The 26,708-nt window shown below is 40.8% G+C and overlaps 3 protein-coding genes across 4 annotated transcripts in view; 2 read left to right on the top strand and 1 right to left on the bottom strand.

Moving 5' to 3' along the window:
* Positions 1 to 3,126, top strand: part of ADH4 (alcohol dehydrogenase 4) — a gene marked incomplete at its 3' end in the record, with an annotated part of 33,778 nt that extends 30,652 nt beyond the window's left edge. The window contains 1 exon segment of the mRNA NM_001315670.1: positions 3,099 to 3,126.
* Positions 1 to 10,562, bottom strand: part of C8H4orf17 (chromosome 8 C4orf17 homolog) — a 348,243-nt gene extending 337,681 nt beyond the window's left edge. Inside the window, exons 1-3 of one of the 2 annotated variants that reach the window (XM_021101734.1) lie at positions 10,400 to 10,562; positions 9,753 to 9,908; positions 1,990 to 2,062 (exon numbers count right to left, since the gene is read on the bottom strand). The gene's annotated coding sequence lies outside the window, so the exon portion shown is untranslated. The remainder of the gene's footprint in view (positions 1 to 1,989; positions 2,063 to 9,752; positions 9,909 to 10,399) is intronic. The other variant, XR_001304074.2, reaches the window with a different exon arrangement.
* On the top strand, positions 10,658 to 26,177 carry ADH5 (alcohol dehydrogenase 5 (class III), chi polypeptide). The gene is given in 9 exon segments (NM_001244833.1): positions 10,658 to 10,786; positions 13,538 to 13,639; positions 16,338 to 16,479; positions 17,519 to 17,606; positions 21,112 to 21,331; positions 21,480 to 21,740; positions 22,484 to 22,619; positions 25,607 to 25,745; positions 25,879 to 26,177. Coding segments are annotated over 9 exon segments (1,158 nt in total). The 5' UTR covers positions 10,658 to 10,741; the 3' UTR covers positions 25,904 to 26,177.

Genomic DNA, 26,708 nt, shown 5'->3' on the forward strand with positions numbered 1-26,708 from the left:
TTCAGAGGGAACCATCTACTCCTATAGGCTTTGAATGACTCATATACTTTAATACTCTTCCATGGCAAAAATCTTGTGTTCCCCAAGGCTTTGCCTTCAATACTTACTTATTTCCAGGAAATCAGAGTTGATTTTTTACTAACTGTTCCATCTCTGCATACCTAGAGATAATCTATTCCCTTAGAATCAACAAGATTTTCACTGCTTTCAGTCTCAACCAGATCAGATAATTAATCCCAGACGGACCCGTTTCCCTGATGCACGTTTTTGTTTCAAGAAAACCCATTTCTGTTTTCTTGCAAAAATCCTCTTACTGTTCCTGATTGATTGCATTGCAAATCACAGAAATCAACCCTGGCTAATTTAAAATGTTACAGAAGTTATTGAAAGGACATCGAGCAGGTCATAAAACTATCAAGAGGACTAGAAAACACTTTCAGAGATTTATTGCTAGAAATTATGACCAAACCCATGCAGCAGAACAGATCTGGTCACCATTTTCCTTGGCGTCAGCCCCAAGATGCTGCAAACCGAACCATCAGTTCCATCACTAACTTGTCGGTCACTGCTGTCACAGAATATTAAATCTGCAGTAGGGAAGGAGTGAGGGGCTCACCTCTTCTCCCTTCTGTGTTCCATCTCCTCCTACCACTTGCTAGCTATTGTTTCAAGCCCCCTCAATTATCCAGTCTAAAAAAGAGGGAGGAATTTCCTGGTGGCTCAGCAGTTCAGAGATCTGGCATTGTCACTGCTGTGGCACAGGTTTGACCCCTAGCCCAAGAACTTCCACATGCCACAGGCACAGCCGAAAAGGAAGAAAAGAGGGGAAATTTGGAGGAAAAGACTAAATTTTACACTATTTTTTATAGCATTTCAATCCAATATGGGTACCTTTGGGGTGTATTATCTTTTGGATACTGAATTCCCCCTTGAGTGGGGAATTTGTGTAAGTTTCACGAAGAACATCTGACCCACTAGGGATCTCCTACCTGAAATTCCTTATAGGCATGATCCTTTTTATAACTGGCCAACTGAGACTCTGCCTTCAGCCTTTGGCTTCCAGCAGGCTTACCTCTCCAGATGGATCTCTTGGGTTAAGTTCCTTTTAGGATATCTACAATTGTATCTTTTGCAGTTTCCACCTTTGGTCCAAGGGAAACACACATGTGTCCTTGTCCCCACTAAACTCTGTTCTACTTCATTCCACAACCAGGCAGACTGTTCTAGTCAGCCTTAAGCATTAAATTTTTTTTTTTTAATTTCAGATAACAGGCCTTGAGCTTCCAAGTTCTATAGAAAATATTTCAAGCTTTTTGAGGGTTTTTCTTCTCTTGTCTTCAGGTGAGGGGAAAGCGCTTCCCTCAGCCTCACCAGGAAGTAGGAAGGGCATACACAGCACACTGACAACTCTCTGCAGAGAAATTCTCCCTCCAAACCATTTCTGCTCTTCCCCCATGAATTCTTTGCCCTCCTTTATACAGCTCAGAAACAGGAGATGAGCTAATGCTGGTGGAAGAAATTTTCAGTCTCTTATCTCGTCCTAGATAAGGTACTCTAGCACTTTGCTTTAGAATGTGGGGCTAGTTTGGGCACCTATATTGCTTGGCCTGGGCGTTCTTAGCCAAAACTGAGACAATATGAAAAGTCCCATTTTACCTTCCTGTGACATTTAATCATCCCTTGTACAGACACACCTCAGAGAGATTGCAGGTTTGGTCTGATCACCACCATAAGGCGAGTAGAGCAATAAAGTGAGTCACTGAAATTTTTTTTGGTTTCCCAATGCATACAAAAGTTATGTTTATAACTATACAGCAGTCTATTATGTATGCAATAGCATTATGTCTAAAAAACATGCACATGCCTACCTTTATCACTAAAAAATGCTAACCATCATCTGGCAGCAGAGGGTTCCCACAAACCCTCAATTTTTAAAAATTTAGTATCTGTGTAATGCAATAAAGTGAAGCACAACAAAATTATGTATACCTGTACTTGTCCAGCTTGTCAGGTTTTCCAGAGTCTCCATAGTTCCAGTCAGGAAAAGACATGCTCAGGTTACCTGTAATAATGGATAATTTATAATACATTACCTAAAAAAAATTAGAAAAATTTACTTCTTTGGGATCATAGAGCCATCCAACCTCCCAATTTTGTGATATGCATTGGTCTTGAAAAGTAACAGGAAAAAGTGCAAAGCACAATTCAGATTTGCAACTGCAAATTTGATGTCTATATTCTCTGTATGCTATGTTGTATGTGTGCTTTCCCCAGAGAAAGGTTTTGATGCGTACCTTTCAAAGCTCAGTATTTAATAGCATTCGTACCAACCACTTCTGGCTCCCACTTGTTTAACCTATTGCGGCTTCCTTCAATTCAGACAGTTTTGTTCCAAATCCTAGGGGCTATAGCAAGGGCATACTTCTCTAATGGAGTATGTACCCAACCAATGTCCACTAGAATTGGGAAAAAACAAACAAAAAATTCCCCTCAAAATGTAGCAGACATTTATGTCTTCAAGAACTCTTCCATCAGTTCATTCAGTACTTATCTTTCTTTCTTGTGAGTCTATGAAATATGCCTCAACTTTCTGAAGTCTGCTTGACTACGCCTAGTGTACACTTACCTGCATGTTACAAAGTCTAAAATGATGGTTCATTTTCACCTGATAAGCCCTTTAGTTCAAAATAAACTGAATTATTTTCTTAAGAGTCAAAATCAAGTACAAGTTAGCAGTATCATGAATTTTTTTCTCTCTTCCACTAGATGAAATGGAGAGCATGGAAGGTCAAGAATTTAACAAAGGACCTGCTTCCAAATGATACCAGGAGGTTAGGGTTCCCAGATACTGCTATATTTTACTGCTATACCCATTTTGTGACCTGTATTTGGAAAATATCATCTGTATCTCCTACCTGATCAGGCTATTTCTAATTTAGTCCACACTAGCAAATTCTCTAATGAGACTGAGGGCCTCTGATTTCACCTTGTACCAATTTTTCCTTCTCATAGAAAGTAGAGGTAACTTACACATCTACTTGTAACTCCTATTATTTTTTTAATACACCTAATTTTTAGAACCGTTTTAGGTCACAGCAAAACTGAGCAGAAAGTACAGAGTTCCCATGGACCTCCTGCTCCCTACCACACACCCACAACCTCTCCAACTATCAAGATCCCCCTCCAAACTGGTATGTTCGCTTCATTGGTTGCTACCATTATCACCCAAAATCCACACTTCTAGGTTAGCATTCACTCTGGGTGTTGTTTGTTCTATGGCTTTTGGCAAATGCATGTTGAGATGTATTTACCACATGGTATCATACAGAATAGTTTCATTGCCTTAAATATTCTGTTACTCCTATTCATCACTCCCTTCCCACTAACCCCTGGCAGTCACTAATTTTTTTTTAACTGTCTCCATAGGTTTCTTTTCCAGAATGTTATGTAGTTGGAATCATAAGAGTATATAACATTTTCAGATTGGCTTCTTTCACTTAAGTTATATGCATGTAAGATTCCTCCTTGTCTCTTCATGGCTTAATAGCTCATTCTTTTTTAGCACTCAGTAATATTACATTGTTAGTTTAGATGAACCACAGTTTATCTATTCACTTATTGAAAGATATCTGGTTGCTTCCAAATTTTGGCAATTCCAAGTAAAGCTGCTATAAAATTTGGGTGGACATGAGTTTTCAACTTTTTGGGTAAATACCAAGGAACATGACTGCTAGATGGTGTGTCAAGAATGTTTTTGTAAGTAACCACCAAACTGTATTTCCAAGTGGCTGTACTATTATGCATTCCCACCATCAATGAATGAGAATTCCTTCTGCATTTGGTGATGTCAATGTTTCGGATTTTGGCTGTTCTAACAGGTGTGTATTAGTATCTTATTGCTGTCTAATTTGTAATTCCCTAATGACAGATGATGCTTAATATGTTTTCATATGCCTAGATACCATATATCTTCTTTAATGAGAAATTTGTTCAGATTTTTTTGCTCACTTTTTAATTGGGTTTTTTAGTTTTATTACTATTAAGAGTTCTTTGTATATTTTGGAAAATGGCTTTTTATCAGATATGCCTTGCCAGTATTTTTTCCCAAAGTGAGGCTTGTCCTATTCTCTTGACTGTGTCTTTCACAGACTAGAAGTGTTTTTTTAATGTTAATGAAGTCTAGCTTATCAAATATTCCTTTTATAGATTATGCCTTTGGTACTATATTATAAGAGTCATCATCATACCTAACATCATCTAGGTTTCTCCTACATTATCTTCTAGGATTTTTATAGTTTTGCATTTTACATTCAAGTCTATGATCCATTATGATTTAATTTTTTGTAAGGTCTATGTCTAGATTCATTTGTTGTTGTTGTTTTTGTCTTTTTGCCTTTTCTGGGGCCATTCCCGTGGCATATGGAGGTTCCCAGGCTAGAGGTCTAATCAGAGCTGAGGCTGCCAGCCTACGCCAGAGCCACAGCAACGTGGGATTCGATCCGCGTCTGCATCCTACACCACAGCTCACAGCAATGCCGGATCCTTAACACACTGAGCAAGGCCAGGGATCGAACCCTCAGCCTCATGGTTCCTAGTCGGATACATTAATCAGTGAGCCACGACGGAAACTCCTTAGATTCATTTTTTTTAATGTGAATGTCCAGTTGTTCCATCACCACTTTTGAAAAGACTGTTTTCTTTGCTATGTTGTTAAAGATCATTAACTATATTTATGTGAGTCTTTGTCTGGTCTCTCTATTCTGTCCCATCTATTTTTCTATTCTTTTGCCAGTACCACACTCTCCTGATTGTTATAGCTTTATAACAGTGGGGTGGTATTAGTCTTCCAACTTTGCTCTTTTCCTTCAATACCAAGTTGACTCTTCTGGGTCTTTTGCCTCTCCATATAAACGTTTGAGTCAGTTTGTCAATAACCTGATTTTATACCTCATATTTATGCCTTTGATTCTGCTGTCTGAAATTCATATAGTTACTCTTTCTTTTGAGTAGTGTTACCATTTATATCTTTCTCCATACTTTTAATCTATGTGTCTTTAAAGTGGATTTTTTATATATAACATATATTTGGAGCTTGTTTTTTCTTATAAACTGACAATCTCTGTCTTTTAACTTGTGTATTTGGACTACTGACTTTTAACATGACTATTGATATAGTTGGATTACATGCTATCGTATTTGTTACTGTTTTCTATTTGTTGCCCTTCTTTCTTAATATTTTTGTCTTCCTCTCATTTTCTGCCTGCTCTGGTGTTAATGTAGTATTATACATGGTTCCATTTTCTCTTCTTTCTTAGCATGTTAACTATACTTACCTTTCAAAAAAATTTTTTTAGTGGTTACCCTAGAGTTTGCAGTATATATTTACAACTAATCCAGTTCACTTTCACGTAGCACTATACTACTTCACTGATAGTGTTAATACTTTACAATAGCAATATGATCCTACCTCCTCCCTCCCATCCTTTGTCTCATAGCTGTCATCCATTTTAATAATACGTAACTATAATCATCAAATGTTTTTGCTATTATTATTTTGAAAAACTGTTGTCTGTTAAATCAATTTAAAAAATAAAAGTCTTTACTTGACCTTCTCTGATGTCCTTCTTTTTATTTGGATCTGAGTTTGTGACCTGAATCACTTTCCTTCTCTCAGAAGAACGTCTTTTAACATTTCTCACAAGGCAGGTCTTCTGGCAACAAATTTCCAGAATGTTTATCTGTCGAAGAAAGTCTTTATTTCTTACTACTTTTAAAGGATAAAGTCACAGGATATAGAATTTTAGATCGGAAAGTTTTTTTACCCTCAACGTTTATATATTTCGCTGCACTATATTTGTGTTTGGATGGTTTCTGAGGAGAAAATGGAAGTAATCCTTGTATTTGCTCCTCTCTTGCTAAGGTGTTTCTTCTCTCTGGTTTCTTTCAAGATTTTCCCCTCTAGTTTTGTTTTTCTGTAGTTTGATATGTTATGCCTAGTTGTTGTTTTTTGTTTGTTTTGTTTTTGCATTAACTTCCACAGTGTTTCCTGAGTTTCTTGTATCTGTGGTTCAGTGTCTGACATTAACTTGAGGAAATTCTCAACCATTATTGCCCTAAATGTTGTTTCTTTCTTCTTTCTTCTTTCGGCATACCTATTATGCATATTTATGCCTCTACTGGTTATCCCAGAGTTCCTATTTTTTTCCATTTATTTCAATATTTTTTCTTTGCTTTTCTGTTTATGAAATTATTATTGACAAATCCTCAAGTTTATAGATTCTTCCCTCAGCTATATACAATCTACAAATAAGCCCATCAAAGGCATTCTTCATTTCTATTTCAGTGGTTTTAATTTATATCATTTCTTTTTCTTTTTTAGAATTTCCATCTCCCTGTTCATATTATCCATCTCTTATTTCATGTACTCCATTTTTTCCATTAGAACCCTTGGCATATTAATCATAGCTGTTTTAAATTCCTGATAATGTCAACATTCCTGCCAGATCAAAGTCTAGCTCTAAAGTTTGCTCTGTCTTTTCAAACTGTGTTTTTGCCTTTTAGTACGTCTTGTTATTTTTTGTTATGATTTACTTTTGGGTAAAAAGGCCTTTAGTAATATAGTGGTAAGTTATGGGAGAAGGGGACAGTTTTAAACTTTTTTGGGGGGAGGCACACCACAGCATACAGAAGTTCCTGAGCCAGGGATCGAACCCACACCCCTGCAGTAACCAAAGCCACAGCAGTGACAACACCACATACTTAACCCACTGAGCCACAATGGATACCTCTACAATCTTCTATCTCAGTCTTTTAGTGCGTCTGTGCCCCTAGATTGTCAACTTCAAAATGTCTTTTTCTTTCTTTCTTTCTCTTCCTTCCTTCCTTCCTTCCCTCCTTCCTTCCTTTCAGGGCTGCACCTGTGTCCTATGGATGTTCCCAGGCTAGGGGTCAAATTGGAACTGTAGTTGCTGGCCTATGCCACAGCCACAACAATGCGGGATCTGAGCCATGTATGTGACCTACACCACAGCTCACACCACCGGATCCTTAAGTCACTGAACAAGGCCAGGGATCTAACCCACATCCTCATGGATACCAGTCAGGCTCACTACTGCTGAACCATCATGGGAACTCCTGAACTTTGAAATTTCTTCTCAGTTTTTTTCACCCCCTCAGGCAGTACAGGATGTCTAAAGGGGGGTGAAATTAGGTATTTTCCTTCCCCAATGTCAGTTAAACTCCCTCAGTAGGTCAGGCTCTGGTAAAAGTCTCTCTTGAGGACAGGCCTTGTTAAGAAAAACAAAATGGGAGTTCCCGTCATGGCTCAGTGGTTAATGAATCCACCTAGGAACCATGAGGTTGTGGGTTCGATCCCTGGCCTTGCTCAGTGGGTTAAGGATTCGGCGTTGCCGTGAGCTGTGGTGTAGGTTGCAGACGCGGCTCAGATCCCACGTTGCTGTGGCTCTGGCATAGGCCAGTGGCTACAACTCCGATTCAACCCCTAGCCTGGAACCTCCATATGCTGCGGGAGCAGCCCAAGAAATGGCAAAAAGACAAAAAAAAAAAAAAAAAAAGAAAAACAAAATGCCCCAGCATACTCCAAAATGATTCCTTTTCCCCTTCCCCTGCAAGACAAATAAAGAGATTCTTTTCTGATCATGGCAGAGCACCTACAGATAAAAGTCACAAAAGTGTGAGGGTCCCCCCATTACTGAATTCCTCTGAAGTTTTTAACCCTCAGAGTTATCCACAGTAAGCCTCCAGCAATTCACCAATTACACTGTACATTTTCCAACCCCAATACTATTCCCGGAGTGGTGGATTTCTGCTCCAATATGTTGTGACACTCTGTATTTATCTGTCTCTCTAATTCTGGGGTCAGCAGTATGCCCTATGACCTCACTTCTCTAAGGCATCTGAGAGAGTATTAATTTTTCAGCTTGTTCAGCTCTTTACTCATTAGGATGGAATGATGACTTCCAAATGCCTTAAATGCCAGACTAGAAACTAGAAGTCCTGTCTATTATTTGCAAGCAAGGTACAATTAAAATGCTAAATATATATTTAATAGGGAAAAGAAAGTTAACTCTGCTAAAAACTCTTTTTGCACCAGCATAAGGCTTGCTGCATACCAAGCCCAAGTTCTACCACATCAAAAGCCCTTTTAAGGAACTACAAATGTTCCATGAGGTTGAAGAAAGACTTGTGTGGCAGAATAACAGAAAATAAAGCTGGAGAGAGGAATAGGAACCAGGTTATCCAAGGCCTGGCTGGCCCAGTGACAGAGTTTGGATTTTAGCCCTCTCTCAATCCTAGAAGATTTTCATATAGAAGCATGACATTTACTTACTTATAAACCATATCATTCAGGAGTTCCCTTCGTGGCTCAGCAGTTAACAAACCTGACTAGGATCTATGAGGATGTGAGTTCCACCCCTGGCCTCACTCAGTGGGTTAAGGATCTGGCATTGCTGTGAGCTGTGGTGTAGGTTACAAATGCGGCTCGGATCTGGCATTGCTGTGGCTGTGGCAGAGGCCAGCAGCTATAACTCTAATTTGACTCCTAGCCTGGGAACTTCCACATGCCGCAAGTACAGCCCTAAAACGCAAAAAACAACAAAACCCTATCATTCAAAAATCATTAAAGGTGAAAATAAATGGCATGTAATAATGTATGTTTTGGAAATATCACTGAAGGGGGCATTAGCTTAGAAGTACATTGGATTCAGGGGTCTGGCAACAAAGAAATCAGATGGAAGGCTTTTTCAGAAACCGTGTAAGAAATGATGATAGCCTGAACTAAGGCAGCAGCAGTGAGGAGAGAGGGCAGGTACAAGATGTGAGAAGTATTTAGAGTTTGGTGACAGCAGGGGCTAAGGAAGAGGGCGAAGTTGTAATTCCCTGGTTTCTGGCTGGGGCAAGTAGGTAGAGGATGATCCTACACAAAGACAGGAAGAAAAAGGTACATTTAAGGAAAAAGGATGACACGTTGAGATTGGGACAAGTTGAGTCCGAGATAATGGAGACAAGTCTAGTAGGCAGTTGTGTGCCAAGTCTGAGGTTTACTGGGAGCCATCTTGATACAATGAACACTCTAGAAGATTTTCTTATATAAAAAGAATTTAAAAACCATAATGTGAATGAGAAGGTGGAGTGAAGAGAAATACTTTGGACAGAATTTTTGAAAGCACCAACCCTTAAGGTATATATTGAGGAAAAGGAGCCAAAAAAAAAAAAAAAAAAAAAAAAAAGGACTGAGATACAAAGAAAAGAGTGGTCTATCCAGTCGACTCATTTTAATAAAATACAGCATCCACAACAGAGTTTAAGAGTAAAGTGACAAATACTCTATCTTTCCTCTTTCTAAACACTCTTAAAACACATCAAATGCACCCATGTTCCAGAGACTTTTCACTGCCTCCTTCTCCTCCTGGCAAAGTTCTCTCCTCATGTCCTATGGATTTCCCACCAAAACTCCTACTCACCCTTCAGCAGCAACAGCTGGAACAGGAGCCTGGTGTAAAACAAAGAATGCTGCCCACCATGCAGGTCTACAGAGACTGAGTCATTAGCCCCCCCAGTTGCAGACCTACGACACACCCTGAAAGGAAATCCAGGGGAAGATCAGGGAAGAGGCACTCCATGCTCTGGGAAAACAGGCCCTTAGAAAATTAGAAGTAGGAGTTCCCGTCCTGGTTCAGTGGTTAACGAATCTGACTAGGAACCATGAGGTTGCAGGTTCTATCCCTTACCTCGTTCAGTGGGTCAAGGATCCCGCCTTGCAGTGAGCTGTGGTGTAGGTCTCAGACCGACTGGGATCCTGCGTTGCTGTGGCTGTGGCGTAGGCCAGCGGCTCCAGCTCCAATTCAACCCTTAGCCTGGGAACCTCCATGTACCTCGGGTGCGGCCTTAGAAAAAGAAAAAAAAAAAGAAAATTAGAACTATTTCAAGACAAACTTTTTTAAAAACCTGGATTCTCCCATCTTCCCATACTTATCTAGGAGATGTAAGCTTGATTATAAGAACCTGCTCAGCCCAGTGTATATATGATTTTTCATATATACACTGGCCTCTTCCCCGCCTCTCCGACCAGTTCCTCAGAACTACCTGAGGGGCTGTCTCCAGGTCCACAGTCCTCGGTCAGACATGGGGTAAACAACTCACAGGTTTTTTCCACTGTGAGTTTTTTTCAAGGTGACATTGGGAAATTTCCCAAAGGAGCCCGCTTTGTGTCCCCTTATCCCTCCTCACAGCTCATCTGACGGAGGCTGCTGTGAGGAGCGCTATCTTCCTCATCTGGCGCGCTCGAGACTTGTGCGCCAGGTGTGTAGGACTGGGAAGGTGGTGCAGTCCTCTCATGGCTTCTCATGGGCTCCCAGTGAAATTCCTGGTTTCTCACCTTGTCTATCTCTCCTTCGTAAGCTTTCTCTGCGCTGTCTGGGCTACAGTTACACAGGGAAACTCTCTCCCGACAAACATTACGCAGCAAGCCTGTCATGCCAGTCAAACAGCGGGAACCCCCACTCAGCCTCCTCGGAACCCCTCCTACTTCCCGCGAGACCCCCGCCTCCTACTACAGCTCTAGCTCCGCCCACACTAGGCCACGCCCCTCACGTCCCAGGCCCGCCCCTTCACGTCCCCCGAAAACCTCTGCTCCGCACTCGCCCCGGCGCCGGCGGAGGTAGAAGAGCGCCACGCGCACGCTCCGCCCACATCGCCGACCCTCCCCGGGCCCTGCCGGATGTCCGCTTCTCGCTGCTCGCAGTCGGAGGACATGGCGAACCAGGTATCGCCTGCGGCTCCGCGGCTGGAGAAAGAGGGAGGGAAAGCATGGGGCAGAACCCGGCCGCCCGCTTCGGGGCGGCGCGGAGTTGGGCCAGACTGTAGAAGCTGAATCAGGGGCTCCGGCGAGCAGCTCTGCGGGAAGGAAGGGAGGGCGGGCGCTTTTTGTTCCTTACTTGAGAGGGTTTTGCCCTTTTTGGCGCAGCCGAAGCGGGGTGGGGGTGGAGAGGACGGGGGGGGGGGAGTCGATCCGTGTCCTGCAGGCCGTTTGGGAGCCTCTATGCTTTGCGTTCACAAAAATAAGTAACTAGCTCAAGGTCATACTTTTAGGTGGCACAGCTGCAGCCAGAGCCCATGCTCCTAACCCTGTGGTAGGTTGCGTGCTTTTCATGATAGTAGTTCATAATTGAGCTATTATTGTGGCACCAAGGAATGCATTTCGGGCCCTTTCAGTAACGCTGTGGAGCAGTTGGTCACCAGAGGGCCTTATACATACCCTCCTTTAATTTAATCCTCGTGTAGCACCTATGCACGATAGTATCCCATTATACAGACCAAGAGCTGAGCCTTAGAAGTTGGTCATGCCCAGTGGTCACACTAAGGACCACCAGGCTTCCGAACCCTGTGCACAAACTATTACAGGTTCTAGAAGTACACATAAGACAATAGGAAAGGCAGAAACATACAAACAACGTGATTAGTCGGTCTAAAGTGTCTGATTGTTTTATTGCTTGCAAACCAGGAATTTTCTAGAAAGATTTGGACTTGAATACAAATGGTAAATTCTGAGTGATTTTTCGGACCTAACAAACTGGCAGTTTATTTTCGTTATTACCAAGTGTCTTTAGAACATGTGAGAAATTATAATTCCTATGATAGTTCAAATATTGAAGTAGGGCAAGTTGCCTTTGGATTTAGAGTGGGGCTTCGTTTTGCTTAGAATTGTCTTAAAGGGAGTTCCTGGTGGTCTAGTGGTTAGGACTCAGTGCTTTCACTGCTGCAGCTGGGGTTCAGTTCCTTATCTGGGAACATATCCCATGTCAAGCCAAGCATCCAAAAAAGGGGGAGTGAGCTCCGAAAAAAACAAAAAGTCACATTGAAGGGAAAAGGTTAAACTCCTTTCAGATATATGTTGAAAGGGCAGAGGAGGGACATAAAACTTAGATTACGGATGACCTATTTAGTCTTGTTGCTTCACCTGTCTAGATTATGTGACTTCATTGTTTGTATTCTGAATTTTACCTTTGGGGTTTTGTTTGAGGTTTCTGGCACATGTTTTGCATTCTGTAGCACTTTGCGTCTCTCTAAATCACACTTTTTGTAATTACAGACTTTCACGTCTGTCTCCTGTAAACCAGTGCAACCTTTATCCTGTCACCATATTTCATAAGCATTATATGAACAAATCAAAACCTTTGTCATGGAGTTCCCGTCGTGGCGCAGTGGTTAACGAATCCGACTAGGAACCATGAGGTTGCGGGTTCGGTCCCTGCCCTTGCTCAGTGGGTTAACGATCCGGCGTTGCCGTGAGCTGTGGTGTAGGTTGCAGACGCGGCTCGGATCCTGCGTTGCTGTGCCTCTGGCGTAGGCCGGTGGCTACAGCTCCGATTCAACCCCTAGCCTGGGAACCTCCATATGCCGCGAGAGCGGCCCAAGAAATAGCAACAACAAGAACAACAACAACTAAAAAAAAAGACAAAAAAAGACAAAAAAAAAAAAAAAAAAAAAACCTTTGTCATTACACTTGATTCCCTGGTAAAGGAGGGAAGTACTGACTAGAATCTCTAAAGCAGGACTATACTATAGAAATACAAATATGGAGGACACGTGTAATTTTAACTTTTCTAGTAGCCACATTACCATGGCATTAAATTGGATTAAAATTTAACCCAGTACATTCAAAATACTATCTCAGCATGTAATCAGTATTTTTTTAAATATAATTGAAGTATATATATATATATTATTATATTAAGTCTTCAGAATCTGGGTATATTTTACCCTTACAGCTTATCTCCACTCACACTGGCTATTTTTCAAGGGCTTGATAGCCACACATGGCAGGTGGCTCCTGTACTGGATAGCACAGTTAAAGAGAGTAGATGTAGTTTTTTTTTAATTTTCCTGTTCTGGTACTCCTCCTTACACCATGCAGTTTTGCACTAAACCAGTATTACTTAAACCAGCTTGAGCAAAAGGGCACATGTGAAACATTCAGTTGCCTTGGACCCTATACCTACTACTAAATCAGATTCTCATGGAACCTGTGTTCTTAACTTGCTCCTGTTTGTGCACTGTAGAAGGTCATTAAATATTTGATGACTAGGGAGTTCACATTGTGGCTCAGGGGAAGCGAATCTGACTAGTATCCCTGAGGATGCAGGTTTGATGCCTTGGCCTTACTCAGTGGGTTAAGGATCTGGCAGGGCTGTGGCTGTGGCACAGGGCAGTGGCTATAGCTCCGATTTGACACCTAGCCTGGAAACCCAAATGCCCTAGGTGCTGCCCTAAAAAGAAAAAAAAAAAATGATGAATAGAATTCTTCATTGGTTATCTCAATTAAATCTTTTTAATGAACATTGTATATATGAAATAATCACATGTAAGGTAGTTCTCCATATCGCTTAGAGTTATGTGTTTCTTTGTGAATCTCTAATATACTTTCTAAAAATAGCACCATCAGCATTTAACTAATAAGTAGTGTGTTATTAGTTCAGAAGAACAAACAACTCGCTCTCTGTTTTCCCCATTTCAGGTCATCAAGTGCAAGGCTGCGGTTGCCTGGGAGGCTGGAAAGCCTCTCTCCATAGAGGAGATAGAGGTGGCACCCCCAAAGGCTCATGAAGTTCGAATTAAGGTAATGATACTCTAAGGCACTGGGAAAGAAGGCCTACAATCAGGTCTCTAGGTAGATGAGTCCTCTGAGGCCTGCAGAGGAGAAACCCTAAAGGATAGTGTCAGGGAGAAGGTATTGAAAGTCATCCAGCATAGCCTCTTATTTTCTCTCTCTCACCTTCGCGGCATTCCCCTCCATCTTTTTAGCTTTGATGCTGAGCTCCGTAGCCTTCTCCATGGATCATTGGCTTACTGCAATTTATCTTCTGTAACCTGGGCTTGAGGTGACTGTAGGGTCCTCCTCTTTCTGCTGATCCTATACCTTTTTTTTTTTTTTTTTTTTTTTTGTCTTTTTGTCTTTTTAGGGCCGCGCCCACGGCATATGGAGGTTCTCCAGGCTAGGGGTCTAATCAGAGCTGTAGCCACTGGCCTACACCACAGCCACAGCAACACAGGATCTGAGCCACATCTGCAACCTACACCACAGCTCACAGCAACGCCAGATCCTTAACCCACCAAGAAAGGCCAGGGATCCAGCCCGCAACCTCTTAATTCCTAGTCGGATTCGTTAACCACTGAGCCATGACGGGAACTCCTGATCTTGTAACTTTAAGTGTATAATGATACATAGGAAACAAAAGAAGAAGAAATAGTCTTTGGTTTGTTAGAAGAAACCTCAAAAAAAGGTGTGGGAAGTGGGCTGCAGGTGTGGAGGTAAAAAGGAAAAAAAAAAAGATTTGGAAGAGGTTCTTAGTTGATTGGGCCAACAAGCAAGTGAAATAAGCCTGTTTGGAGAACTTTAAAATGTACTGACCCTTGCAGACAAGACCCAGGTTCGCGGGCCTTCTCAACCTCTGCTGTGACAAAGAAATTGAAATTACCGGAGTTCCCGTCGTGGCGCAGTGGTTAACAAATCCGACTAGGAACCATGAGGTTGCAGGTTCGGTCCCTGCCCTTGCTCAGTGGGTTAACGATCCGGCGTTGCCGTGAGCTGTGGTATAGGTTGCAGACCCGGCTCGGATCCCGCGTTGCTGTGGCTCTGGCGTAGGCCGGTGGCTGCAGCTCCGATTAGACCCCTAGCCTGGGAACCTCCATATGCCGCTGGAGCGGCCCAAGAAATAGCTAAAAAGACCAAAAAAAAAAAAAAAAAAAAAAAGAAATTACCTACGAAAGAGGCATATTGCACAAGTTTTCCAGCTGGATATTCTAGCTTTTTTTTTTCTCTGTACTTGTTTTGATATAATCAGTGCTTTAAAGTAGTAACCGGAGTTCCCGTTGTGGCACAGTGGTTAATGAATCCGACTAGGAACCATGAGGTTGTGGCTTCGATCCCTGGCCTTGCTCAGCCGGTCAAGGATTCCTGCATTGTGGTGAGCCATGGTGTAGGTCTCAGACCCGACTGGGATCCTGTGTTGCTGTGCCTGTGGCATAGGCCAGCAGCTACAGCTCCAAGTGGACCCCTAGCCTGGGAACCTCCATTTGCTGTGGGTGTGGCCCTAGAAAAGGCAAAAAGACCAAAAAAAAAAAGGTAGTAACCATTAAACTAACATTCTAGGAAAAATAACCTTTTTTACTGAATTGGGATGCATTTCTCCCATCCCACCTCCAAGTCTCCTCCTGGGGATCACAAGTAGCAAATCAAGAAGCCCAGTGCCAAATAACCTTTTAAGATTCTTTCACTTCATACCCAAATCTTACAATAGGTTGTGTAAGTTAAAAAAATCGACCCGATTATGATTTTGCTACTGAAAAAGATGTTGCGTGGCCCTGGTAGTACAAAAATGAGCTGTTGGGGGCACAGTGAATGCAGCTATTTTCCCTGGGAAACTGCTGGCAAACAGCTAAGAATGTTACATTGTGGTCGGATATATATGTGAGAAGCAAAGAAGCATAAATACAAATACTCCCAACACTTTTTCTTTCTGGGCATTTGGTAGCTTGGAAAAGATAAGAGATCCTGGAAAGCCAGACATATTGAGATAAAGGGCTTATTTAAATAGAGATTGTGTGTGGCTGCTAAAAGGGGAGTTGGTTCCACTAAAAGCTCTGAGATTTGGCCCAGACCAAACAGGCTGCAAGTTTCAGGAATAGTCAACAGTCCTCTTTAGAATTTCCCAAAAATCCAAGGAGGCCAGCCGTGAGATGCGCTCTGCCTGCTTTTGCACATGGTCTGTTCCTCTCCACACTTGAAGTAAATCCCCATAAAATCACCTTGTTGACCTACTCCTGTTAACATGCACTGAAAAGGGGAATACATGTACCATGTTTCATTGCCTATAAGTGCACCACTACTTCTATGTATCACTGAGAAGGTGCAGCCAGCTCTAATTTTTAAGATACCATAGATGATAAGTACAGACTGATCTTAGAGAGGTTGAAATATGAAAGAAAATATGTTCCTAAAGCAAAAAGGTGCCTTTCCTGAATGAAGTTCCCATTGTAGCTCAGCAGGTTACAAACCCTGCTAGTATCCATGAGGATGCAGGTTCCATCCCTGGCCTTGCTCAGTGGGTTAAGGATGTGGCATTGCTCTGAGCTGTGGTGTAGGTCATAGGCCAGCAGCTCCAGCTCTGATTCCGTCCCTAGCCTGGGAATTTCCATGTGCCACCAGTATGGCCCTATAAAGGAAACAAAAAAAAAGTGCTGTCCCTTTGACCTATGCCTCACTCTGAATTGCGTGCACACACACTTAGGCACCCTTTATTCTAATATCCTGTTAGATTATTGCCACTGCAGTTTGCCACACTGATGCCTATACCCTGAGTGGGGCTGATCCTGAAGGGAGTTTTCCAGTGATCCTGGGACACGAAGGTGCTGGAATTGTGGAAAGTGTTGGTGAAGGAGTTACTAAGCTTAAGGCAGGTAAGGAGGGTATTCAAACCATTGATGTTACAATTTTGGCTTATTTGTATAAGAAAATAATATTTCTTTCTTTTTTTTTTTTTTTTTTTTGGTCGTTTGTCCTTTTAGGGCTGCACCTGCAGCATATGGAGGTTCCCAGGCTAGGGGTCTAATCGGAGCTGTAGCCACCAGTCTACGCCAGAGCCACAGCAACACCGGATCCTGAACCCACTGAGCGAGGCCAGGGATTGAACCCGAAACCTCATGGTTCCTGGTCAGATTCGTATCTGCCGCACCACAACGGGAACTCCAGGAAATAATATTTCTGAATAAACTATACATTGTTTATTTATGAACAAGTTATCGCTTAAGTTATCAAGATTGATTTTATTTCTCATCTGGAAAGAATAAATATTTGAGAAGGTTTTTTTTTGTTTTTGTGTGTGTGTGTTTTTTTTTGCCTTTTCTAGGGCCTCTCCCCCAGCATACGGAGGTTCCCAGGCTAGGGGTCCAATTGGAGCTACATCTGGCCTACGTCACAGCCACAGCAGCTCAGGATCCGAGCCGCATCTGTGACCTACACCACAGCTCACTGCAACGCAGGATCCTTAACCCACAGAGCAAGGCCAGGGATCGAACCCGCAACCTCATGGTTCCTAGTCGAATTTGTTAACCACTGTGCCACGACGGGAACTCCCTCGAGAAGTTTTTTGTCTCTGATTTTGCAGACTGTTTTTCATCTGAAATTGCTTACATTCCAAAGCAAATTCTGCCCAATTAAGCAAGAATTTTTGAAGATGCATCGAGTTAGTGTTTTGAAGCACATGACCTCCTTGTGCTCCACTAAGTGTTTTTTTAAGAGTTTCATTTAGATAAAAATTTAACTTGTATTTTTTGCATCCTCTGGCAGTGTCTGAATGATGTTAAGTTGTAGGCCTCGAAGCTCTTAACTTTGCAAAGGTGTGAGAGTTGTTAAGAATGAGAATTTGCAGAGGCTTAAGTATTCACTTAGAAACAGATGCTGCCTGTTGAGAATAATGTTCTTGCATTTGTTTTCCAGGTGATACTGTCATCCCACTTTACATCCCACAGTGTGGAGAATGCAAATTTTGTCTAAATCCTAAAACAAACCTTTGCCAGAAAATAAGGTTAGTGTCTTTTTATTTTATTCCTAAAACAAGAGGTAATATTAAACATGATAATAACAATAAGTAGTTATATCACAGTTTATACAGAGCATTCCACATGAATTGCTTTGTTCTACCTTTATGGCAGTCTCTCATTGTCACTGGTATCTCCATATTCATAGATGAGAAAATTTAGACTCAGAAATTGAGTAGTGTGCCCAGCATCATCCGCTATTAAAAGATATATTCTGTTTTTCTGAATCCATTGTTTTTCACTAACTCTAGTCTAAATGTGCCAAAGTAGGTAGTAAGGAGGGACATGCTTATGAAATTAAATGAAGTCGTTTTTATGAACCGTTTTATTGTCCATGAAATTGAAGTAATAAAACTCGTAAGGTTTGGGGAAGACTAAAAGAGATAACATAACCCTTTCACATAGAAAAGGTGGCTGTTTTATTGTAGAAAGGAAATGCATTTAAATAACTTTTGAGGCATTCAAGATCTTGTGTTTGCCCCTTTTTTTGTCTTTTTAATTGAAATAGAACACATGTAATAAAAGAAAATGAAAGTATATGAGTGTACAGCTCAGTGAATTTTTATACATTTGCACACCTAATGGTTATAACCATCACCCAGATAAGATAGAGAACCCTCCCAGCAGCCCCCAAAGTTCTTCATGTCCCTTGTAAGTCAACATCTACCGCCATCAGAGGTAACCACTCTTCTGATAGCTTTCAGTATAGAACTTCATATAAACAGAATTTTGCAGTATGCGCTCTTTTGTCTGGCTCCTTTCATTCATAATATCTGAGATGTATCCGGGTTGCTGTGTGTAGCAGTGGTGCCCTTTTATTTCTGTCATGTTCCAATCTAAATGTCACTGTTTATCCATTCACCTGTTCATGGACATTTATGTCATGCCCATTTTGGGCCTGTTGTGATTAATGCTGCTGTGAGCATTCATAATGTCTCTTGATGGACATACACACAGCTTTGTCTTGGTGTTTTCCTGGGACTGAAATTGCTGAGTCATAGATTACACTCCCATCAGCTGCATTTCGGAGATTTGTTTCTTCTTGTTACCATCTAAAGCCACTGACAAAATTAGTTTATAGTCTTGAAAAACAAGATTCCATTTATTTGATAATATACAGCCAGTTACAGAGCTGGAACCAAAAAAAAAAAAAAAAAACTGGTTATTTTGAAATGGAATTCCAAACATGGTCTGAAAGTTTTTGACACATAGAGTAATAGTAATAGGCTTTTCGTGGCTATCTGCAATCCTTTGGAAGGACAAGTCCTATCAAAGCTTAAAATATATCACATCACCTTTCGTTCAAGAAAGTCTTCTAGGATAGGAACGATTTCTCACATTAAGGAGGGCTGAACAAACTTAACTTGCTCTTATGAAGATAAAACAGTTATTTATAGAGCTTTGTCATCTATTCTTTGCTTCTGGCCATAGTTTTGGTTTCCTCTCAAAGGAAATGTATTTATTCTTGAATCCAGAGACAGTCCATTTTATCTTCATCTATACACATTTACTTATTCATATGTATTACAAAGGATTTCTTCAAGAGTGTACACCAAATTATAGTCTTCATTTTTATTAAAAATAAATATTTGTCAGGCATTCTGTCAGGCGTAATTCTAATGCTTTATATAACCTCTCATTTGATTTTTATGGCAATCTCTAAGAAAGACAGACATTTTCTCTGATTTTCTAGTGAGAAGACTAAGGCATAAGTTAACTCTTGCCCAAGATCATGTGGGATTTGATCAAGTGTGTTTGCCTTTAGGGTCCATATTCCTAAGCAAGACATTACATCACCTATCTATTTAGAATATCAAAAATAATGTTTGTTACCATTTATCATTATCAGTTGCAAAAGAAAATAGTAATAGGCCTCCTGAAAGATCTGAATTAGCCATTTTGGACATCTACTTTCATCAGCTGATCTGGATAATTGCTTGTAATCTCTGCTGTGTAGATGCTGGTTTTCGCTTTATGCTTTATGAAGTTTGGGGGGCGGGGGTTGGTTTGTTTTTTAAATTTAGCACCATACCTGAGGCACGTGGAGGTTCCCAGGCTAGGGGTCCAATCGGAGTTGTAGCTGCTGGCCTCCGCCACAGCCACAGCAATTCAGGATCTGAGCCCCATCTGCAACCTACACCACAGCTCATAGCAATGCGGGATCCTTAACCCACTGAGCAAGGCCAGGGAACAAACCCGCATCCTCATGGATTCTAGTCCAGTTCGTTAACCACTGAGCCACAAAGGGAGCTCCATATGAAGTTATTTTTGCTCACAGTTTTTTTTTTTTTTTTTTTAATATTTTATTTTATTTTATTTATTTATTTATTTATTTATTTATTTATTTATTTTGTCTTTTTGTTGTTGTTGTTGTTGCTATTTCTTGGGCTGCTCCCGCGGCATATGGAGGTTCCCAGGCTAGGGGTCGAATCGGAGCTGGAGCCACCAGCCTACGCCAGAGCCACAGCAACGTGGGATCCGAGCCGCGTCTGCAACCTACGCCACGGCTCACGGCAACGCCGGATCGTTAACCCACTGAGCAAGGGCAGGGACCGAACCTGCAACCTCATGGTTCCTAGTCGGATTCGTTAACCACTGCGCCACGACGGGAACTCCTGCTCACAGTTTTATGATGGAATTTTAAATTCATTTCATCTGATGTATAAATTGTACATGTTAAAATTATTTCAGTACTCTAACAATAAAATCCAGAAGGAGGAGTTCCCATTTTGGCTCAGTGTTAATGAACCCAACTAGTATCCATGAGGATGCAGGTCCAATCCCTGACCTCACGCAGTGGGTTAAGGATCTGGCATTTCTGTGAGCAGTGATGTAGGTCGCACATTCAGCTCAGTACCTGCCTTGCTGTGGCTGTGGCGTAGGCCAGCAGCTGCAGCTCTGATTCGGATTTGACCCCTAAACTGGGAACTTCTGTATGCTGTGGGTACAGCCCTAAAAAAAAATAATAATAGTAAAATTCAGGATATTGAAAGTTGGAAAATATAGGTAAGATTATAAATCTTCCAAGTTTTCCTAATGAAGCATTGTTGAAAGGTGCTAAGTTATTAATAAAAACATTAGAAATAGGACTTGGTCTTAGCACGCTTTTCCAACAATTTACTGGTCATTATTTTAAAAATTGACTTCTTTTTCCTGTGGGTTTTATTTTTATTTATTTATTGTCTTTTTTTGCCTTTTCTAGGGCCGCTCCCCCGGCATATGGAGGTTCCCAGGTTAGGGGTCTAATCAGAGCCGTACTCAGCAGCCTACGCCAGAGCCACAGCAACGCAGAATCCGAGCCGCGTCTGCGACCCACACCACAGCTCACGGCAACGCTGGATCCTTAACCAACTGAGCAAGGCCAGGGATCGAATCCGCAGCCTCATCGTTCCTAATCGAATTCGATAACCACTGTGCCACGACGGGAACTCCTCCTGTGGGTCTTGGGAAACTTGATTCTACCCTACCTTTTTCCTTTTTTCTTTTCTTTAGAGTCACTCAAGGGAAAGGCTTAATGCCAGATGGCACTAGCAGATTTACTTGTAAAGGAAAGACAATTTTACATTACATGGGAACCAGTACCTTTTCTGAATACACAGTTGTGGCTGACATCTCTGTTGCTAAAATTGATCCTTTGGCCCCTTTGGATAAAGTCTGCCTTCTGGGTTGTGGCGTTTCAACTGGTTATGGTGCGGCTGTGAACACTGCCAAGGTAAGTGTTGGCCTGGGTTTTAGCTTCCATCTTCTAATCATACAATAAAGCTTTGCTGAACTAGTGAAATTGGCCCAATCCGTAGGACACCTAATGATGTCCTTGACTCTTAAGGAACGAGTGCCTTATACACTCTCTTTACTTTTAGGTGGAGCCTGGCTCTACTTGTGCTGTCTTTGGCCTGGGAGGAGTTGGATTGGCAGTTATCATGGGCTGTAAGGTGGCTGGTGCATCCCGGATCATTGGTGTGGACATCAATAAAGATAAATTCGCAAGGGCCAAGGAGTTTGGAGCTTCTGAATGTATTAACCCCCAGGATTTCAGTAAACCTATCCAGGAAGTGCTCATTGAGATGACTGATGGGGGAGTGGACTATTCCTTTGAGTGTATTGGTAACGTGAAAGTCATGGTGGGTATGCTTAGCTTTGTCCCTTGTGTGTGTGTGTGTAACTGCCCTTTTTTTAGTCTAATTTCCTTAACTAAGATAAGAAAAATGGTTTTATAAAGGAAAGGTTTCTTGATGAAAATTGCTCTACTAGAAGAAGGGAAAAATAACTATTTGAACTAGAAATGGGGAAATGATACACTTACGGCTCAAGGAAAGGTGAAGAAAAATTTTCCTTTGCCTTTCCTTGTATGTCAGATCTTTCATTCATTAAACAGAGAAAATGATGTAGTTTTAGAGAACATGGGCTTTGGAATTAGATAGACATCCACTTACTAACTCAGTGACCTTGAGGAACTACTTCTCTAAACCTGTTTCCTCCTGTGGAAAATACAGGTAGTAACTGCAGATACTTGACGTAAAGTAGACACTCAGTCAGAGTATTACTGTTACCACTCTGCCTGCTGCCTTTATTAAATAAAGTCTTTAGAATTTCATGCTAAGATTTTGTTTTTAAAAATAGACAGCAAACAAAAGCTTTAAATTCTTTCCGTTTGTGTTAATATTTAGCCAAGTAAGGAATTTTTTTTAAATACCCATTAAAAGTAAACTTACTAAATATTCAGTTTGATCATTTTGTTGCCATTTAAAAAAAAAAAAAAGGCTTTGCGCCACCACCCTCTCCTTGGGAAGTTTCTAGGGATGCAGATCTTCTTCTTCCTGGGAAGGCACTGACTTCCGTGATTTGGTCTTGCCTCTGTCTGTAGAGAGCAGCGCTGGAGGCCTGCCACAAAGGCTGGGGTGTCAGCGTGGTGGTTGGAGTAGCTGCTTCGGGCGAAGAAATCGCCACTCGTCCATTCCAGCTGGTCACAGGCCGCACATGGAAAGGCACTGCGTTTGGAGGTAATTTGGTAGACGAGATGAGTGCATTTTCTCTTTGGTTATTTCCATCGGCAGAACTTTTCTGTCAATTTTTTAAAGTTTAATTATTATAAAATCTTTTAAGATAAAGAGCAGATAAAGACAAAAACGAATGTTATTTTTAACTACATAAAAATATAAGATTTGAATGTCAACAAACAAAAGTTAAGCCTTACACTGGGCATTATATTCATAATGAACAGGATGGAGGATAATAATTCTAAATATTTGAAGAGCTCATAGAAATAAATACGGGGGAAAGTTGTGAAAAAGGTATTCATGCAAGCTATAAAACAAACTGATAATTCTCCGAACACTGTTGGTTCTAGTGCAGTATGAATAACAAGAACAATTAGATACCATTGATTACCGAGCACAATTTTTGTTAAATGAAATGTAGTCTAGAACATTGTTAAGGTAATAAAAACACAAGTACTGTCTTGTGCCGGTGTAAATCAATATAAAGTTCCCAGTATCAAGCTTATTTATACCCCATATCTAATATTTCCAGCATTTACTTTTAAATTAGAAATGTGAGCAAAGACATGCACAAAGATATTCACCCTTGCTTTATTGACAGTAAAAACCTTGGGCCACGCTTTTGAACGTTTGCTCAATAGGATAATGGTTTATAAAATGATCAGCTTTCCCATATGATCAAATATCTCCGATATCTGAAAGTATTGTTTAGGAGTTCTCTTGCTGCACAGTGGTTTCAAGATCCGGTGTTATCACTGTAGCATCTTGTGTCACTGCTGTGACGCAGGTTCTATCCTGGGCCTGGGAACTTAGGCATGTTGTGGGCATGGCCAAAAAAGTATTGTTTATAGAGAATTGCTGATAACAATTTGGAGAAAGTATTTATCTTCAAATGTCAAATGAAACAAGTGAGATGCAAAACAAGTATTTTAATATAATTATTTCAACCACATTAAAAATTCCCGAAAAATGATAACACTGAAATATTGACAGAAACTAAAATGGTAATAGACATTACTTCTGGATGGTAGGATTAAGAGTGATCCAGTTCCCTCCTCCCAGCCCCTTTTGTGTACCTGTTTCTCTATTTTTCTTTTTTTGTTGGTGTTTCTCTAGTTTTCCACCAGCAGAACTTTAATCCCAAGCTAATTTTCTTGGTTTAATATGAATTTTCGTGGGTTACCTTCTCATCCTAAGTTGCCAAATGCCTAGTTGTTTTAATAGAAGTAAATCAATGTTTAACCAATCAGTGTTTACCCTTGGGACTGGGGAGGTGCTCAGCTTTTCCTGAAAAACAAAGGTACCTTTTTATGCTGACAGAAATATTAATACCCTGTTCATGAAATAGTTGGAGGTAGGGCAAGTGTGAGAAGTTGGTAACAGGAAAAGCAAACAGTAGTACCAGCCACACCGTGTCACTGTTAGATAGGTTACCGGCATTTTCACTCATTTTTCCAGAGACTGCAGTGATCACTGGATTTGATCATATTTCTGTCTGAGTAGCACTGATTTCAGCAGTAACCTATACAGTCTTAAACTGAAAATGTTAAATTAGACAAACCTTTATAACAGAATTGGAAAGTTGCCAGACTGATGATTTTTCTCTTGCCCCATCCTAAAAACATTGCAGTGGTTTGGGGTTGTCTCAGTACCAGTAGAAAGCTGAGAAACAGTTCGCACCTATTTCAGGGTTGCTCAGCTAGGAAAGAGAAACGACCTAAGACATGTTTCTACGTCCCAACTGCTGAGAATGGATGAAATTTAGTTTTCATGTTTTTTTTTTTTTAATATATTTATATCCTTATCATCCTCCTTAGGGAAAAAAGAACACATAAGCATGAGTTTTGAATGATCTGTGTTTAACAAAGTATCTGCCCCCTGCCTCATGTTATGCCAGCTGTTTTTTTTCAAGACCAGAAGAAAAGATTGGGAAAGTAGGAAAAATGTGGAATTTGGCCACAGTTTTCCTTCTTTATACCACAGGATTTGTCATGGAAAATATTAAGCTGACTAAACCCTTTTTTCCAGAGCCCTACATGTACAGCCACACTTGAGCAGACTTTTAAAGCTGCACATGCAGCTCGGGGTCCACAGCCATGTTTGCAAGAGTGTTCTAAGTCCAGGAGGCTGAGCTGGTGGTTGGTAGCCACCTCTCACTGAAGCCTCATTCTAGCACATGCTTATTGGGAAGTAAGCTGGAGCCTTGGTGCCCCATGGGTGCTGCTAAAATGTGACTCACAGATATAAATAGAAGTTTTGGTCTAGGGAGTAGCAGTGACTGTTGTTGTCTCAATTACCAGAAGATTTAAAAGATTTTTTTTTTAAAAAGCACTGCAGTTTGGAGGGAAAAGATAATTGATAGAGGACATAGGGAGATTTGGAAAAGGCTCAAAAGAGATTTGAAATATGAGCCAAGCATACCTGGTTTAAATGGTGGAAAGACTTCTTTGTAGATTTATTGTTTCTTTCAATACAAGTGAAAAATTGAAGGATCTGATTTTCTTTGAAATCTTAACGTGTAACTAAAGATTTCCTGCTTTGCTTTTAAATTTCACAGTTTTCTATTCTGAGATGCCATCCTTATTTCGTTGTTGAAATTAGAACTGCAGAAATAAAGTCATATACCACATCAGTCTTTTTCTTCCTTGAACTTCATGGTTATAGAAACCTTTGCTGTTGTGGATTTAAATAAGCTTGCCCTGAGACTTCCAGAGTTGTATCCTGTATTATTTAAAAATCTCCATTAAGATTTATTGAGATGTTAGTAAGTCTTCATACGGAAGAAGGAAAGTACTCAAAAGGCATTTACTTTTTTCTTAATTACAGATGTGCATTAAATTCTCCCTCCTCTCTATGCTGATTTTGAAGTTTTCATTCCTCTTAACTTCATGAAAAAACTCAGTCTCTTAAATGTGTTTCACCCACTAAGTACTAGGCATACTATAGAGATGTATTGGAAAAATTAATGAATAGATTATTATTTATTTTAGGATGGAAGAGTGTAGAAAGCATCCCAAAGTTGGTGTCAGAATACATGTCCAAAAAAATAAAGGTTGATGAATTTGTGACTCACAATCTGCCTTTTGACCAAATAAACGAAGCCTTTGAACTGATGCATGCAGGGAAAAGGTAAGCTTTCTCTTGAGCTGTGCACTATGGAATGTGGTAATGATTGGGGGCTTATGGAGGAAGAAAGGGGAAAAAAAGTTTCAGTGGTCTTAAAACATTCAGAACCTATGTTTATTGCTTCCTTCTCTTACAGCATCCGAACAGTCATAAAGCTTTAAGTTCAAAAGAGAAAAATTTGTCCCTCCTTGCACCCAAGTCTTGTGGTCTGATTGGAGCAGCCAGACAAGCAGGGAGGAGCTCTTTCAAGTTCACAGCTTCCTTAGACCTTCATTAACCTACTCTAGGGAATAACGTTTTCTGGATAAATCACAAGTCTCTAATCAAGGACAAGACTCGTACTGTCATAAATCTGTTTTCTGGACTCTTCTTCACATAAGTCGTGCTAGCTCATTAAGGAATATTTTTTAACATAATAAAAGGAATTTCTGCATATGTGTGGAAGTTGTTGGCCCTCTTTTATGCTGAATTCATTTTCGTGGTTCCTCCCCCCTTAGTCTTCATTCTTTTAAGGATTAAGATAGAGGGAGCAGGGCAATGGTAAGTATGGTGAGTATATGAACCTTGTCTTCGACTTTGTTCAGTAACTTTTGCTTCACTTCTAAGGGTCTTGGGCTCATTTATTAAAGAACAGCTTTCTCCAGCCCTTAGTGCAAAGTTAATCAGAACCTGAGACTGTGTGTGTGAGATTATCTTCTTGAGGGCAGGTTCCATGTATTGTTCAGACTTAGACTCCTAGTTCATAGTATAGCATCTGGCCTACAGTGAGCACTGAAATTCATCATTGAAACAACTTTCTGAGCTTAAATAGGTAGATGTGTGTTGGTGGCTCTGAACTATTTCAAGTGTACAGAAAATATTTATATACTATCCTAATTTCTGACACCCATTTTGTCAAATTTTAACATGTTACCAGTTCTAGACCACATTGCTTTTCCTGCCCCCCACAGTTGTCAACATCCAGGA

This window comes from Sus scrofa, chromosome 8 (assembly GCF_000003025.6).
Source record: "Sus scrofa isolate TJ Tabasco breed Duroc chromosome 8, Sscrofa11.1, whole genome shotgun sequence".
NCBI classification, from domain to species: domain Eukaryota; kingdom Metazoa; phylum Chordata; class Mammalia; order Artiodactyla; family Suidae; genus Sus; species Sus scrofa.